General features: G+C 44.1%; 1 protein-coding gene across 1 annotated transcript in view; it reads left to right on the top strand.

The window, feature by feature from the left end:
* The first annotated feature begins 5,570 nt into the window (after positions 1-5,570).
* Positions 5,571-18,863, top strand: part of SHC4 (SHC adaptor protein 4) — a 109,523-nt gene continuing 96,230 nt past the window's right edge. Inside the window, exon 1 of the mRNA XM_088472799.1 lies at positions 5,571-6,638. Coding sequence (XP_088328925.1) covers positions 6,078-6,638 — 561 coding nt within the window. The 5' untranslated portion in view covers positions 5,571-6,077. The remainder of the gene's footprint in view (positions 6,639-18,863) is intronic.

Raw genomic sequence — 18,863 nt, 5'->3', positions numbered from 1 at the left:
AAGGCAATTTGGAGGCCCTTGCACAAACTGGCTTTGCTTTACTTGAGCTGCCCACTCTCCAGTGGGTACTCAGAGTTTTCAGCACAGCTGGGACCCTTGTCAGCAATCGACGTAGGAGGCTACTTCCTCAAATGTGGAAAAGATGATGTTCATCAAAATTAACTACAAATTCCACGAGGAAGACCTTTACTGGCAATTACGTCCAAAACTTACAGAAGCACCTGAGGCTGTGATGGTGGATTCCAGCGGGGACGAATTAATATTGTGTGAAGATGATGTACACACTGATGATGGTGAATCAGATGATGATGGCGACAACATCTTGCCTCTGTAAAGCCAGTTTATGCACGGAGAGATCATTGCCAGCAATGTCAGCTGCCCTTTGGTAGCTTGTTTTGTGGGGGCCTAGACAAACCAATCACTTCAGCCACAATTGGCAGTCCTTGTCGCTGAAGTGATTGGTTTGTTAAACTGTGCATGTCCTATATACAACATAAGGGTGGGTGGGAGGGCCCAAGGACAATTCCATCTTGCACCTCTTTTCTTTGCATTATGTGCTGTTTGGGGCATTGCTGCCTGACACTTTTAATTTTATAGTTTATGAAACTGCCATCCTGTCTGCGACTGCTGTTTTGCAAAAGTTTAATAAATGTCCTATATTTTTTTTAAATGCCATGCTTTTGTGCCGCTGCTCTGACGCTTACGTTATTTTTTTTATAGTTCATACTATATTTATTTAAACAAAAAAATCACAAATAGGTAAACTTGCAAAGTACTCTTATGCTATTTTTCAACCTTGATTTGTAGATACCAACCTGGTGGGCTTGGATTTCCTTATCATAACATCCATGTTTGCTCAAATGCAACTCAAACACCAAATGGAAAGGCTATTTTGTAATGGTATCTGGAGACAGGGCCAGTTCGTGGGGTGTTCGAGCAGCGTGGTCGAACAGGGGTGCCACCCCAGAGAGGGCGCACCCCCTCCCAGCATCCTGATTTCAGCTGGACTGCACTGTCCCACCCATGGGCCGAAGTATCCCATGGGTAGTCAAATCAGTATGTTATTCACCCCCACAGCTGTGTGGCGGTGCCAGACCCCCGGGATAGCATGCGTGCAGCATCCATTCAGTGCTGGAAGAGGGCTGTGGGAAGCCCAGCTAGTGACGGAGGGCTGGGCTCTTCCCCCAGCCTGACATTACACGGGAGGTGTGCCCCCCAAATAACATCACTTAGGGGTGTGGCCCCTGGTAATTAGTCCACGCCCCCATTTTCGGTCGCACACGACTAGAGGCGCTTTACAACGAGCAGGCACAGGGTGTGGCTACCCCTGGAGCCGGCCCTATCTGAAGATGTTCTCTCTCCTCCCCTCCCAGCCTTCCCATCCATAATCCCAGAAGCACAATGATAAGAGATGTGTAGTACCAGACTTTAAAAAGCCATTTGCTCCCTTCCTGTTTCGAGCTTCCGTTTTGTGTGCTGCCACAGACAGCATCTAATACATGCCCCTTTCATTAAAAAAAATAAAAAATGCTGGACTACCACAAGAGCTCAACTGGGGCAAGGACTGAAGTGAATGAGTCAAATATTCTTTGAAAATGACTTCCCTCCTCCCTCTCTCCCTCATAAATTTGCTTTGGAATCCAAAACTTAAATTAAATTTACTAAAGTTCCCTGCCTTCAACTACATACATACTGCATCTCCCTCAGGGCTCTTGATTAATGAAAACATTTGTTTCCTTATGTGCCATGTTTGAAGTTGAACTGCCACGTGTTTGTGCCGCCTACTGCTGCCACTTAGCTTAGTCCGCCAGCTAGCTTGGTGAAAATTATGGGCCTAAACTGGATGAAAACAATATTGTGAGCTGTGAGGTGGTCAAAATTGACTGGAAACGAGTGAAAATTAATGTTATTGAGGTTAATAATACTGTAGGAACAAAAATAGGCCCAAATTATGTGATTTTAGCTGTTTTTATGATTTTTCAGAACAAAAACAGATCCAAAACCAAAACATGCTAGGGCGGTTTTGCCAAAACCAAATCCAGATCCAAAACACGAAGGAGATACAGAACCAAAACACGGGGTTCGGCGCACATCCTTAATAAATTATATATATATATATATATATATATATATATAAGTAGGGGTGAGCGGGTTCGGATTTCTGAAATCTGAACCCCCCCGATCCGAGGCAGATCCGAGTCAGGCTCGACTTTTCCCGCCTGACTCGGATCTGAAATCGAGGCAAAACGTCATCATCCCGCCTTCCGGGTCTCGCGGGTTTTGGATCCTATATAAGGTACCCGCGTCGGCGCCATATTCTCACTCGGCTGTGGACAGTGAAGAGGGAGGGTGGGAGTTAGGGCTGGCTGGGCTGTGTAGTGTAGTGCAGAGTAGTGTTGTGCTGTGCTGTGCTGCTGTTGTCCATAGGGGCTGTGTCCACTACTTCAAAGTCCATAGGGGCTGGCTGTGTTGTGTTGTGCTGCTGTTGTTAATAGGGGCTGTGTCCACTACTTCAAAGTCCATAGGGGCTGGCTGGACTGTGTTGTGCAGTCAGTTGTCCATAGGGGCTGTGTCCACTCCAAAGTCCTGTGCAGTGTCCCAGTCCTAAAGGTGTGCTGTAGTGTTATCCAGGGGGTGCTCTGTCCATCAGGGGTGCTACCCCCAAGTGCTAAAAAAAAATAATATTTTTTCTGTGTTTGTGAATTGTGCGCGCAGTAGCCGCACGTGCATCAACAAAGTAGTGCCAAGCGTGCGCCTGTGTCATAAGTAAAGGGCCGGCTGGCTTGACCGTTAAAGGGTGCTGTAACCCCCAAAGTACACTCCAGTCCAAACCAAAAAAAAAAATATTTTCTGTGTTTGTGAATTGTGTGCGCAGTAGCCGCACGTGCATCAACAAAAGTAGTGCCAAGCGTGCGCCTGTGTCATAAGTAAAGGGCCGGCTGGCTTGACCGTTAAAGGGTGCTGTAACCCCCAAAGTACGATCCAGTCCAAACCAAAAAAAATAATATTTTCTGTGTTTGTGAATTGTGTGCGCAGTAGCCGCACGTGCATCAACAAAGTAGTGCCAAGCGTGCACCTGTGTCATAAGTAAAGGGCCGGCTGGCTTGACCGTTAAAGGGTGCTGTAACCCCCAAAGTACACTCCAAACCAAATAAAAAAATATTTTCTGTGTTTGTGAATTGTGTGCACTGTGGCTGCACGTGCATCAACAAAGGAGCAGCGCCAAGCATGCGCCTGTGTCCCATAAGTAAAGAGCCGGCTGGCTCATTTCTTAAAGGGTGGTGTTACCCACAAAGTGCACTACTCTCCAGCAAAAATAAAAAAATATTTTCTGTGTTTGTGTGCGCTTTAGCCGCACGTATATATCAATATAACATAAATAGAGGACCAAACTTTCTCTGATAAAAATAAAATAGGGAAAGATCAAGAACCACTTCCTCCTAGTGCTGTTGCTGCTGCTGGGAGTTGTTCATCATCCCAGAGAGGAAGTAGGAACACCACTACTTTTACGAAACAATTGACCCTCCAACAGTCCCTAGCGATGAGGATGAAGTACGACAGCAGTCATCCTGAAGCAAAACGTATAACTGAGGCCTTGACTGCTATGTTGGTGTTAGACGTGCGTCTGGTATCCGCCATTAGTGCAGTGGGATTTAGACAATTGATGGAGGTAGTGTGTCCCCGGTTCCAAATCCCGTCTAGATTCCACCTGCATCCTCAAAGCAGCAGCGACAAGCGTGCGTCTGTCTGTTAAAGGGTGGTGTAACCCTCAAAGTGCACTCCACAAACAATAAAAAACTTCTTTTTTCTTTTTCTGTCTTTGTGAAATGTGTGGGCTGTAGCCGCACCTGCCTCCTTAAAGCAGCAGCGACAAGCGTGCATCTGTCTGTTAAAGGGTGGTGTAACCCTCAAAGTGCTCCAAAAAATAAAAAACTATTTTTTTTATGTGTTTGTGACTTGTGTGCGATGTAGCCGCACGTGCATCAACACAGTAGCAGCGCCAAGTGTGCGTCTGTCTGTTAAAGGGTGGTGTAACCCTCAAAGTGCTCCAAAAAATAAAAAACTATTTTTTTTATGTGTTTGTGACTTGTGTGCGATGTAGCCGCACGTGCATCCTTAAAGCAGCAGCGACAAGTGTGCGTCTGTCTGTTAAAGGATTACATCGGTGACAGCATCCAAGTAGGCATGTCAGACAGTCCGTACCTGTACTGGCAGGAAAAAGAAGCAATTTGGAGGTCCCTGTACAAACTGGCTCTATTTTATCTGAGTTGCCCCCCCTCCAGTGTGTACTCCGAAAGAGTGTTTAGTGCAGCCGGGAACCTTGTCAGCAAAAGGCGTAGGAGGTTGCTTCCACAAAATGTGGAGAAGATGATGTTCATAAAATGAATTATCAACTCTTCCAGGGAGACCAGCCTCCAGAACGTACAGAGGGACCTGTGGTTGTGGATTCCAGCAGGGACTAATTAATACTCTGTGAGGATGAGGATGTACACAACACTGAAGAGGGTGAGGAATCGGTGGATGAGGACGACATCTTGCCTCCGTAGAGCCAGTTTGTGCAGGGACAGATTAATTGCCAGCTTGTTTTGTGGGGGCCCAAACCAACCAATCATTTCAGCCACAGTTGTGTGGCAGACCCTGGCGCTGAAATGATTGGTTTGTTAAAGTGTGCATGTCCTGTTTATACAACATAAGGGTGGGTGGGAGGGCCCAAGGACAATTCCATCTTGCACCTCTTTTTTTTCTTTGCATTATGTACAGTTTGGGGCCTAGTTTTTCAAACTGCCATTCTGTCTGCCACTGCAGTATCACGCCTAGATGGGTCACGTGTTTGTGCCGCCCACTTGTGTCGCTTAGCATAGTCATCCAGCTACCTCGGTGCAACCTTTTGGACATAAAAACACTATTGTGAGGTGTGAGGTGTTCAGAATAGACTGGAAATGAGTGGTAATTAAGGTTATTGAGGTTAATAATAGCATAGGAGCAGAAAAACCTACAAATTCTGTGATTTTAGCTGTTTTTATGCTTTTTTTTCAAAAAAATACAGATCCAAAACACAAAACCCAGAACCCAAAACACGGAAGGGTGGTTTTGGCAAAACCAATCCAGATCCAAAACACGAAGAAAGATCCAGATCCAAAACCAAAACACAAAACACGAAAAGTGGCCGGTGCACACCCCTAATATAAAGTCTATATATCTCTCCCTCTATATATATTATATATATATATATATATATATATATATATATATATATTTATATATATATATATATATACATACATATATACACACACACTCCCACGCACACTCCTATACATGCACCCAAACATCTCAAGCATATCTATAGCATTCACATTGTCAGTACAAGCACACATCTGAGCTCTAACTAGTAGCTTGGTGTTTTTCTTCTGTATGAGTCATCCTACCGTTCTCCTATTGGATGAAAACCAAACACCCTCAGGATCATGAGTCAATTACAGCCATTCTCAGCTTCATTCACAGATTGATAGTGTGCAAATATAGGGAGTTTTTCCATTCAGTGGAGTTCATTCATGTAAAATTGCAACGCCCCCAAACTCTTTAACTCCAGGATGCTGCCAGTGTGCTATGGCTTGTGCAGAAGATGAGCGAGAGCTGCTTACACACACTGCATACATGGACTTTCAAGCTGTCTCAAATTGCATTTGGAAAAGAAGCAAGGATCTGTATTTCAGCTACCACTTTGGATTTTTATTTCCTTACACATCATTGAGTCTTTAGACTATAATTCGCAGCTTGGCATGTAACTAGTGCAATTTCAGCAAATTATTATTTTGTATAAAGACTTGTCTATGGATTGCACTCTGCATGGACCAGTAATGTTTCTGTAGACAGCAAGGGCTGCTGAATTTGATAAGATTATAATATATATTTTTAAATGCTCTTTGTGTGACTTGTAATTAAATAATGCTGTAGGGACACAAAAAAGGAGGGGGATCTAAGACCTATGAAGGCTGCTGTTATATAATGACAAGGATTCATTTTTGTATAAAAAAAAAAAAAAAAATGAACATTATCATAACTGAAACAAGGCTATGAAAGACCACAGTCAGCATAACGGGAACGTTCTGCATGAATTGCTCTTTAGATACCCAGTAATGCTTCAGCGAGCAAAATACAGTCGATTCAGGAATGACTCTTTAACATCTACAGAAGATTGTTCACAAAGCCCATCTTTAAATGCCAAAGGTTATGCCAACCCTAATGCCACTGGTACTTCCTTTTTACCAGCTGAAAACCTCAGCTTGGTGACACAGGACAGTTCAGCGCCACTATGCACTTTGATACCCAAAATATCTAAATTTAAGTTATCCGGCTCAGCCAGCTTAAGGAGGTTTCGGCACTTCTCTCTGGGGAAAAAAGAAGTTCCTAGGTTAAAATTGACAGACAGTAACACCGTTCCGAGCAGCCCAACTTCTGCTGAAATCACTTTTAACAGCTACATGTGCTCTGCTCAAGTAAGGCAGGATGTGGACATGAACACAAAACCCCAAGAGGTCTGTACACTGCCAGAAAATGAGAACTCCCCACCTGAAGAGAGGAACAGCTGCACACAGCATGTGAAAATGGGCCCTGTACTCTGCTACTGTGTAAAAGTGAGTAAATTAGAATTTTTGTACCGTTGCATTGTCATCTACAGTATTTTGTTACTATCAATGTACTGTATATGGATTATGTGCAGATGTAACCTCGCCACTGTGCGCTGATATATGGAGGATGTGCTCTATGTACAGTATAAATCGTGAAATCGCGTTGTTCCACTATAATATGCAGTCAAGGACCTGCAGGTATAAACAATGCAATCACTAAAGGCTTCAGTTGCTACACAATAAAAGAATGTGTTCTGATATGATATATTACATTGTAATGTACTGTACTGGACTGCCATACACTCCTCCCCACTGCTTCTGTACCACAATATGCTTCTCTTTTAAAATAGTATAGGACGTAATGGAGAGAGAAGCCCTGACCATTTGATCTGCTGTGCTCAGTAATAAAACGTGCTCCGTATCGCCCACCACATAAAGATTAATCAGCACACCAATAAATTATGGCACAAGGTAAAAACATTCAACATCAACTTAAAGTGACCTTCAGGGGGACAGGTTTTGCTGTAACTCTTGTCACATTTTGGGTACAAAAAGGTATATACTGTAAGACCAATGTATCTGTCATTAATGTATTTAAGGATGTTTACTTTATTTATATTATTAATGTGCCTTTCTATAGCCCAAGTCATACAGCCCACCGAGTCTCCAGAAAAGTTGAATAAAGACAAAATATATTGTCATTTCAGGGAAGCTTGGTGCATTGCCTTGGTATATATGCAGCATACAATGTATGATCTTATTATTAAGTTAAATACCTTTATAAAAATTAGTGTCCTCGCAAGAGTGGTTACATGGAATATCGCATACAAACTTTGCTGCTGTCTTTTTCCTATAGGACTTGGTAATGGCACATGCCTACTGGGCATCTCTGCTTAGGGGGACAGGAATTGTACTGGCTTGTTTTCTTTCCTTTTTAGTGATTAGTGATTGTCAGCGGCCTATTAAATTAACCAAGTCTCAACTGATATAGGTGTTAAACACTGGAGCATGAGGGTGCTATTGGTTATTTCTTTGTAGTAACGTTAGATGCAGTGGCATATCTACAATGTCTACAATGTGAGACGCCGGGGGGTGAGGGGGCCTGACGCAGGGCTGTGTAGTGCGGCCAGTGCCATGGCACAGGGCACCACAGGTCAGGGGGCGCTGTTTGGGCCTGTCAAATTTATGTTTATCATCATTCTCACTTGTAGCTTCCTCTTATTTCATCCCCAGCATCTCCTGGCCTCCCCTATCTCTTAAAAGCAAGTCAAAATATAGGTTACTGGTTCGCACAAGTTCAATATTTTTATAAATATCAAGATATGGAATTCAAAAACAAAACTTTTTTACATAAACAAACAACATTAGGGTCCATCATCACTGTAGTATTCATAGGATTGGTGGTGGTGCACCCACAAATTTTGTGTAGAACACATCAAACAGGAATTTGGAAATATTACTATGCAAGAGGGCATAGACGTAGTTCCAAAAAAGACAAAAAAGTCTAGGGCGGGGCACTCTTGAGACAGAAAATAATATGACATAAAAGAGATGTAATGTTGGGAGATATTAAAACTTAACGTTTATTTTTACCTAAAATGAAACTGTCTTATACCATAAATTGCAATGCATGAAAGGTAATACTCGACCAAATTATTGCATATGAGGGTATATACGAGAGATAAAGAGAGAAATATATATATGATCAGGATCAATAAATAAACCTTGTGAATATAGCAGTCAATGGTTGCAAAGAACATAGTATATGATATGTGTGTAGATGTATTCACTCACAGGTACTTAGACCTATATGTGTATATTTATAATCACTGATAATACGTAGTAAAAGTATAATAATCACATAGACCTATACGTGTATATTTATAATCACTGAGAATCACTGATAATACGTATTGAAGAGGTAGCAGCCAGATGCATATAATTGGAACAAGGTAATAGGCGAAATATATGAGAAGGACCTCAAATCTCTAGTACATAATTGATACTAGACAGAAAGATTAAACACACCACCTCGAGATGTAGAATATATTTATAAAAGTTCAATACTTTTGGAGATGTACCGTCTGTTCAGCCATATCTAGCAGAATCACAGTACATATGTAATGTAATAACTGAGCAACTGTACGGAAAAAACCATAAGCAGACACCTTTATTCCAGTTTAAAGGTGTTAAATACATATGAAATCATTTAGTGTTAATGAACAAATAAATCAGCATACAGGGATGAGTCTAAGTCACCTAAATGAGGAAATGAGGTTAAGTGAAATCAAATAATAACCCAATAGATAACTTGGCTGTTAGTGAATATATTGAATCTTAAATCTTCTTTCATGTGTAACAGGAAATTGCAATCCTGCCAAATAAATGTGAACAGGTACCAAATACCCAAGAGAAAGAATTAATAATAAGTGTGAAAAAAGTAAGGTCTGGAATACTTGTACATGAAATCACTTCTGCTGTCCCCCATCTAGATCAGATAGGGAATGAGAGAGTGACAATCATGCATAAACCAGATGAAACAACAGACAGCACTTCTACTGTCTGAGAAAGTAGCTGCGTCTCTTCCCTGATACCAAATGGCATTGCAGGGAGAGTCAAGCGCTAAGGGACTCAGATGAGAGAGCGCTATAGGAGCAACAGAAAATACCTGGAAGAAGAATGTATTCCGTACAGCTGCTGTAGGGTGCGTGTGTGGTCCTGCTACTGTGAGCACTGTGAGAAGGACGCGCGTTTCGCCGGGAAGGCTTGGTCACCTGATGACTTAGACTCATCCCTGTATGCTGATTTATTTGTTCATTAACACTAAATGATTTCATATGTATTTAACACCTTTAAACTGGAATCTGCTTATGGTTTTTTCCGTACAGTTGCTCAGTTATTACATTACATATGTACTGTGATTCTGCTAGATATGGCTGAACAGACGGTACATCTCCAAAAGTATTGAACTTTTATAAATATATTCTACATCTCGAGGTGGTGTGTTTAATCTTTCTGTCTAGTATCAATTATGTACTAGAGATTTGAGGTCCTTCTCATATATTTCGCCTATTACCTTGTTCCAATTACCGTATATGCATCTGGCTGCTACCTCTTTAATACGTATTATCAGTGATTATAAATATACACGTATAGGTCTATGTGATTATTATACTTTTACTACGTATTTTCAGTGATTATAAATATACACATATAGGTCTAAGTACCTGTGAGTGAATACATCTATACACATATCATATACTATGTGTCTTTGCAACCATTGACTGCTATATTCACAAGGTTTATTTATTGATCCTGATCATATATATATTTCTCTCTTTATCTCTCGTATATACCCTCATATGCAGTAATTTGCAATGCATGAAAGGTAATACTCGACCAATTTATGGTATAAGACAGTTTCATTTTAGATAAAAATAAACGTTAAGTTTTAATATCTCCCAACATTACATCTCTTTTATGTCATATTATTTTCTGTCTCAAGAGTGCCCCGCCCTAGACTTTTTTGTCTTTTTTGGAACTACGTCTATGCCCTCTTGCATAGTAATATTTCCAAATTCCTGTTTGATCTCCCCTATCTCTTCCCTGGCCCTTACCCATGAGGCCATTCCCCTTTTTTGGGTGCATTATGTCCCTTTGAAAAATGAGGGCGGCGCCAATGCTCTTTCTGGCACAGGGCACCAAAAAGTCTTGTTACCGCTCTTGCCTGTCGTGTCCGTTCATTAAGCCCCGCCCCCTCGTGGAAAATTGCTGTGATTAGCGCATATTTAAATAAGGGCAGGGCCAAATGACGCAGTGCTTATGGAAATGCGTCATTAAGTCACACCCCCTACATGGAGACCCCTGATCCCCGTGGAAATTCACCCCATCCTGCCCACTTCACTAGTAAGTGGTCAGGAATGCGGGAGAAGTGCCTACTCTACCAGGGGTGCCGATGGTTACCCGAAAAATCGGGAACCTCCCGCGACTTCCAGGAGAATAGGCATATATTGTGCAGGGTGGCCTACAATGCACACCCTGCACCCATTTAGTATACTTATCTCTTCAGAGTCCCATGTAGGTGCTGCACAAATCACTGGAAAAATGGTGCGGTCGCCATGTTCCTGGAGCCTCATGCATTTGTGCAGTAGCCCCTGGCGCAGTGCCAGAGTCTGTTTGCAACTGCGCCGTGGAGAGGGGACCCGCACTGAGGCTGCACACGGGCCCACTCCTCCCTTGAAAGACTCTAAAAATCATATATGTTGTTGTAGTCTGTCATGACTGACTTTTAATTCCATTGCAAAGTAATGGATTATTCACAAGTTGGACCAATCCATTATAATCAGTGTCATTAAGTCCATGTTTCTCTGCCCAGGGGAAAATGGGGATTCTTATCTGTTGCAGTATTCCCTATAGAGTTGCACTGGGAACAATTGTCCACACAAATATGTTATTTTTAACTGAATATGTTATTTGTTTAAAAGCTGAGAGGTCACAGTTTTGTTATCTGATACACAAAGGGATGATTTTAGGCAGAGCTGTAACTAGTCTTTGTGGTGTCCTGTGCTGGAGAGAGCATTGGTGCTCCCCCAACATTTTTAAAATGGGGGCATAAGGTAGTGCACCTGAAAATGGGCCAGGGAAGAGATAGGGGAGGCCAGGAGATGCTGGGGATAAAAGAAGAGGAAGCTACAAGTGAGAATGATAATAAACAGGAAAATTGACAGGCCCAAACAGCGCCCCCTGCCCTGCGGTGCCCTGTGCCATGGTCACCACCTTAGTTACGGCCCTGATTTTAGGTCCATGCTAAAGGTGAGGCAGAGTGGCATCTATGTTGGCAGAAACAAGCTAACCAACCCATTAACAATTTGGTATATTTTCAAGCACTCAGCACTGATGAGGACCAGGGAAAGCTAAGTTGTACTGCACAATATTCTGACTTTTTTTTAATTATAACAATTTTTAAAAAGTTATTACCAGCTCTGTACCTGCAAACTAAAAACTGTGACTTCTCCCTTTCAAAGCCACATTATCAACGCAGGGCCGCAACTAGGGGGGGGCTGGAGGTGCACGTGCACCGGGTGAGCCGCTGTACCTGGTGCCAGTGACCTCCAGCCCGGCGCTGCAGAGAGGCTCCAAGCCGGACGTCCGCTGGTAATATTTATTACCAGCGGGCGCCCGGCTCCTTCTCTGCAGCGACGCGGTGTAGCCGGAGCCGGAGGCTGGAGTTCTCTCCCGAACTCCAGCTTCCGGTTCTCCCCACGGGAACTATGGGGGAGACGTCATGACATCTCCCCCATAGTTCCAAGGAGCAGCCGGCGGACCGGACGCGACGCTGGATGCAGGAGCGGGGTTCAAGGTAAGTATTTTTTTTTTTAATAAGCTGCACTACAGGGGCATTATTATGGGGGCAGGGGCATTACCACAGGGGCATTACTATGGGGGCATAGGCAATAAGGGGCATTACTAATGGGGCATGAGCACTACAGGGGCATTACTATTGGGGCATGGGCACTACAGGGGCATTACCACAGGGGCATTACTGTGGGGGCATGAGCACTACAGGGGCATTACTGTAAGGGCACTACAGGGATATTACTATGGGGCATGGGCAATACAGGGGCATTACTATGAGAGCATGGGCACTACAGGGGCATTACTATGAAAGCATGGGCACTACAGGGGCATTAATATGGGAGCATGGGCACTACAGGGGCATTACTATGGGAGTATTAACATATGGGCATTACTATGGGGGCATTACAATATGGGCACTACTGCAGGGGGAATTACATGGGGGGCGCCAAATTACTGTCTTGCCCCTGGTGACAAAAATCCTAGTTTCGGCCCTGATCAACGCAGTTATCTAATTCAGTGGTTCTCAAACTCGGTCCTCAAGACCCCAAACAGTTCACGTTTTCCAGGTCAGCCAGCAGGTGCACAGGTGTATTCATTACTCACTGACGCATTTTAAAAGATCCACAGATGGAGCTAAGTATTTCACTTACGTTTCTGTGCGGAGACCTGAAAAACCTGCACTGTTTGGGGTCCTGAAGACCGAGTTTGAGAACCTGTGATCTAATTGAATAGCAGAAAGTTGCGACCATAGGTTTTTGCTACAAAAAGAACTTGTGGGACCTATTTTGCGGCTAATTGCATCTGCCTATAAAGCTGGGTACATACTATACGATATATTAGCTGATCTTGCGATTCGAGAGGAATCACAATGACCTTCATATTGTGTACCCCCAAATTCATCTAATTATTTGATTAATCGGGTGGTCGCATCTTCCCATCTGATGTGCTGCACAACGGTGCAATGTGACTGACAACGCAGTGTTACATTAAGCTTGTAACAATATATTTGGTCGTTGTATGGCGAATCACGCAGTGTTTTTATATTGTTACATCACATCGCCGCGTCTCTGGTCTGGCACATTGCTTAGATGTGTACCCAGCTTTAGGGTTACTTATATATTGTGGATGGGATAATTATTTTTTTTCTACAGTCAAAACTAACAAATATATGGGCAGAATTCACTTTCCCAAACTGAGTAGAAAACAAATTTAATTAATTTTTTTAAAAACCTAGTATTCAGTGCATTGCAGTCTTGCTTTTAAATCAGTTGCAACAATTTAACCATATTTGCATTAATTGGTGTGGCTAAAGCAGGGTACACTCTAGGTTGACCCGTCGACCTATGTGACGTTTGGTTAAGTGCATATACACTTACCAATCCTATGTCCTATGTGTCAGGCAGGGCCGGCTCCAGGTCTACTAGCACAATGTGCGAAAAATATTGGAGTGCTCTCCCCCCCAACCCGGTAATATTTTTGTTAATGGAACAACAATAAAATATGAAATCATAGGGGCACAGAGCCCTATAGGGATGTCTCCAGTTTATAGGAGATAATTACCAATTCTGTAGCAGTTTCTCTGGAGTTTCCAATTAGCATGCCCACGGGAACTGGTCACCTACTGGTCAGTGGGCATTAAGGACTGTTTGGTTCATCACTCGGGCATCCATTGCTAATTGGGATCTCTAGACTATAAACTGTGGAATAAAGGGACACCATACATCATTGCATTGGACCCCATCGCTTCTGCTTTTGGACCATCACTATAGGGCCCTGTGCCCCTATGATTGAAACTTTGGACTATCTTTTCATATTATGAACCAGACTCGTATGAACAAAGATTGAGTGCACTTTAAACTGACCAGGTGCTGGTATAAGGCCGTTATTCACTGTGTATAAGAATTGTTTTTTGATCATTCTTTATATTACAACATTAAATTGGTATATTTTTAATCTTTATATGGCACCCATTCATATGTACTGTATATCTTTATATTCCTTTTAAAGAGCGCTGTTTAAGTTTTGTTGCAATCAGCTCAGCAAATGTCCATTGCTCACACTGGAGTCCGTCACACACAGTCCTCCTCAGCCAGCCCCCCACCATCAGTCTCATCTCAGCAAATGCCCACTGAAGTCAATCACGGTCACAGACAGTGCTCCTTAGCTAACCACCCTCAGACTCAGCACCTGCAGCTCACACTGAATAACTGTGCTCCCCTCCTTGCTTACCACCTCTGCCACTGTTCACCCCCACCCTTCTCCCCACTCTCAACACCTGCTGTCAGCTGAGCTCACGTCTACTTCACTGGTGGTGCTGCTCAACCTCTGTGCCCTCCCCAGGCTCACCCTGCACTGCAGTCTACAGACACCTCTCTCACCAGTTCAGTGACCACTGTCTGTTCCCCCTTCCTTATTACACACACAGTCTCAAACTGTCTATACCAGTGATTTTCAACCTTTTTTAACTCGCAGCACACTGAACAAGATTTTAAAATAGCTGGGGCACACCATCAGTCCTCCCCAGGGAAAAAAAGACCCACATTGGCCCCCATGGGAAAAAACACACACATTGGCCCAGACGGGAAAATAATACCCACATATTGGCCCTCAGAAAAAAAGCACAGACATTGGCCCCAACAGAAAAACAAACATACACATTGCTGCCCCTACAGCAAAAAATGGCCCCTGCAGTAATAAAGTCCCCTACTGTAATTGTCCCCCATAGTAATTACACTCACATTGGCCCCCATTGTAATAACAAAATTGGCCCCCACAGTACAGACATTACACACACGTTGGCCCCCACAGTACAGTAATCACATACATTGGCCCCCACAGTACAGTAATCACACACATTGGCCCCCACAGTACAGTAAGTACACACACATTGGCCCCCACAGTACAGACATTACACACATGTTGGCCCCCACAGTAATAAAACAAACACTTTGGCCCCCAAAGCAATTACACCCACATTGTCCCTCACACTAATAGAAAATAAATAAAAATGCACTGGCCCCTACTTTGAAGGAGCTCTGTTCTCCTCTCCCTCCTTCAGCGGCAGCAGTTTATGCAGAGGGAGTATCAGAGTGCCCGTCTTTCTATGTTACGGAGCATTGGAGCTGGAGCAGGAGCAGCGCTGGCCTTGGTGGGTGGGAAGGCAGGCGAGGAGCAGCACTGGGCGGTTGGTAAGGCGCCATAACATGCGTGACCTATGAGTCATAGGTTGTGGGTCGCGTCGCATCTGGGCGCCTGGTAAATCCCAGCCCTGTTCAAGTCCGATATCGCGGTAATAATGATTGCAACAGCACACTTGGGATCGGATCATCGCGGCACACCTGGGAACCGCTCGCGGCACACTAGTTTGCCGCGGCACAGTTGTTGAAAAATGCTGGTCTATACTAAGACTGTCAGTAGATCTTGACTCCTCCTGACCTGGCTGGTCCCTTTCCAGCCGGGCTCCAGCAGCAGCAGCTTAGCTCTAAGTTAGTTGTGACAGTCAGGACTAGTAGTAGTTGTCAGGCGCCTGGCTGAGGGCTAGTGATGTGTCAGCTGCAATACTCACCACTGGGTCACCTGTCTGTAGAGAGACTGTCTCTCTCTGTCCTCGACTCCTCTGGTGCTCCTCGGAGCCAATCTTGAAAACGATCCGCCATCTTAAAGGCAGCCAGTGAAGGGAGTACAGAATGGGTGTTATGTGGCTGGAACGGGGCTGGTTGGTTAAAAGCCAGGCAGCTACATTTTGTCCCATTTGCAAGCGGTGCAAATCTTTTGCTGGGAGACCAAGGTAGAGGGCGTTGCAGTAGTCTAGGCGTGATGATATAAATGCATGTATGACTTTAGCCAGATCTTCCGAGGGAATTAAGTGCTTGATTCTGGCTTTGTTCCTCTGAATGCGATTTGATTGTGGCTGATACCTGATGTTTAAGTGTCAAGCCACTATCCAGAACAACACCAAGATTCCCCACATGTTCAGGCACCAAGGGGGAGGGTTAGGTTTAGGCACTAACGGGGAGGGTTAGGGTTCAGAAAAGGAGGGTTAGGGCTAGAGGGTTAAAGAGAGGGTGTTAGGATACTTACCTATCCCCTGTCGGGATACTGAGCATTGGGTGCCGCTGTCGGTATTTTGACAGCTGGCATCCTGACTGCTGATATTTCATACCCAACCTGCGGGGTATACACCTGACCGATGTAGCGACCAGACAATTGTCCAACTGACTGAGAAATTGATTTGGTAAGCATACACACTACCGATTATCTCTGGCCAGATAACACAACTGGGCAGGGATTTAAATTTGCCCGCTTTGTTGTGATGTCATTGGCTTTGGTTCCTGTGGCCAGCATAATGGGTTGGTCAGTGACCCATACACACAGATTGTTTGACCAAGCCAGTAACAGGCAGGACGTCAGGCACAGTGTATCCCAATGTGCACATGACAGGACTCCATTCTATTCAGACCCTACTATTGCAGATTTGAAAAGGTACCAACTCTAGTTTTCTGTACTCTCATCAACTGGGTCATGCTGACCCTAGGATCACAGAGCGAATAGCTGACAGGAGATTCAGACCTTCCTTTGTTCATCATTCCACTGAGCTACGATACTCTCATTCTATCCTTCACTGCATCCAGCATAGGGAAGAAAAGCAGATGTCAGTCAATTAACTTGAGTTTTTTCTGAACTTATTCTATCCCTTTAGACAGCTGATCATATTTTCAAACCACTAACGCATTGATTTATTACTCTGTCCATTTCACTTTATTCACAGTTCAGCTCTCATTTGTTAATCAATGTCATTATGACAATTAACAAATACCAGAAATCTGACACCTCAGCTGTGAATCTTTACCCACTTTTTAATATATTGTACTATACCCTTGAGAAAATCTGCTACATTTAAGCTCTTTAATACAGCTATACACTGCTTCCATTACTTATTGTTTGATATACAGGGTCTGCCTTCCAATTATAAATGCTATATAGGTTTTGTAATAAACTTATGTGAAATAATTTCACCGTCACATAATTATGTGGTATGTTACCATAGGATGTGATTATATTTTTGAACCTTGTTACTAAATACAGAACTATATAATATATACTGTGAATGTTTCAAGGGTGAATACAGTATAAAGAAACTCTGGGCCTGATTCAGACCCGCTCGCGAGCGCTGAGCGCTCGCAAGCGGGTTGATGTTGGCCCAGTGCGCATGCGCACGATGGAGGCGGCTCCGTCGTGCGCATGCGCGAGACCCGGGATAGCGACGGCCAAGCCATCGCTCTGGGTCTCGCTACAAAGGGGGCGTGCTGTCGATGGTGAGTGACAGCACGCCCCCTTTGGTGGGCGGGCCGGGGGCATGGCTGCCCAGACGGAGGCGTTCCCATGGGAACGCCTACCATCTGGGGCCGGCCCCACTGACATCACAAGTGATGTCAGTGGGATAAAGCCGAAAGCACTCCAGGGCTTTGCGGCAACGAGACCCTACCACAAGGGTCTCGTCGCAAGCCCGATGGTCGCGACCATCGCGACCATCTTCCTGCCCGCTCACTATAGCTGTGGGTGGTCACCCACAGCTATGCGAGCGGGCAGGAGGCGTTCAAAAAAAAAAAAATAGCCCAGCCCTGATTCAGAGCGAGCACTCTGTCAGAGCGTCCGGCTCTGAATCGGGACCTCTGTGTTGTTCATTCTTAATTAATACTAATAAAATAATATTTTAACAGTACAAGTTAAGAGTACCCCCACAAAAAGTTTATTTCATACTTTTTATAAAAAATAAAAGAAGCCATAAGCTATTTTATATTATTATTATTATTATTATTATTATTATTATTATTATTATAGTATTATATATATAAATAATATATATTTACTAGGTAGGACATCTTTCAGGGTCAGTCCTACCCGTTTACATTTTCCATCATTCCATGTATATGGTGGGGTACAATGGAAATATTTTGTAGGACTAAAATTCACCACTGTATATAAGTGTGTGACTGTATGTATGTAAGCATGTATATGTGTGTGTGATTATGTATGTGTGCGTGACTATGTGTGCGTGTGCATGTGTGTGACTGTATGTGTATGTGTGTGACAGTTGGTATGTATGTGTATATCATACCTCCAAACAACTGTGAATTCAAAACCGGGCCCTTGCCCAAAAAGAAAGTGTGGCCTTGCGGAAAAGGGACATGGCCTTGCGGCACAACCTAGTTTCCATCATTCTTGGGGTGTGCCTAGCACTCCCCGAGCAGCTTGGCTGCCCCCAGGCTAATCCAAGCACTGTTTAGATGCTGTGCATATGCACACGTCATCTATTAATTTGCTGCTCTGCTGTGCAGAGCAGCGGTGATCATGTGCTCTCAGGGCTGTGCAGCCTCTGCAGCTGGGACATGTACAGGTCTTTGTCCCCGGGCCTGGGCAACACTGGGCTCTTCCAGCCATGGCCCAGGCTGGGTGTGACCATACAGATGGAAATGCGGTGGCATGACATCATAGGTCATGTAGCTGCACGTTGTCCCTGCCTGCAGCTGCAGTGCTGCACAGCTGCACAGCTCAGGATTTGAGGATGGTCATGAGGTGCTGAGGTGATGGGCTGAGGACGGTGATGGGGTTCTGGGGACGATGATGAGGCCTGAGGTGATTTGGGACTGATGATGGTTATGAGGATCTGAAGATGGTGCTGAGGGGGTAAAGTGATCAGGGCTGAGATGTTGAGGTGTTGAGGACATGATGAGGGGCTGAGGACGGTGATGAGTGGCTGAAGACAGTGCTGGGGGACTTTAATCACTGATGAGGTGCTGAGGGCTGATGAGGGGCTGGGGATAGTGATGAGTGCTGTGGGTTGAAGGCAGCGTTCCGTGGTGTCACTAGGGG

This window comes from Taudactylus pleione, unplaced genomic scaffold (genome assembly GCF_031769625.1).
Source record: "Taudactylus pleione unplaced genomic scaffold, aTauple2 ptg000129l, whole genome shotgun sequence".
Taxonomy (NCBI): domain Eukaryota; kingdom Metazoa; phylum Chordata; class Amphibia; order Anura; family Myobatrachidae; genus Taudactylus; species Taudactylus pleione.
This window is presented reverse-complemented; position numbering and strand designations above follow the sequence as displayed.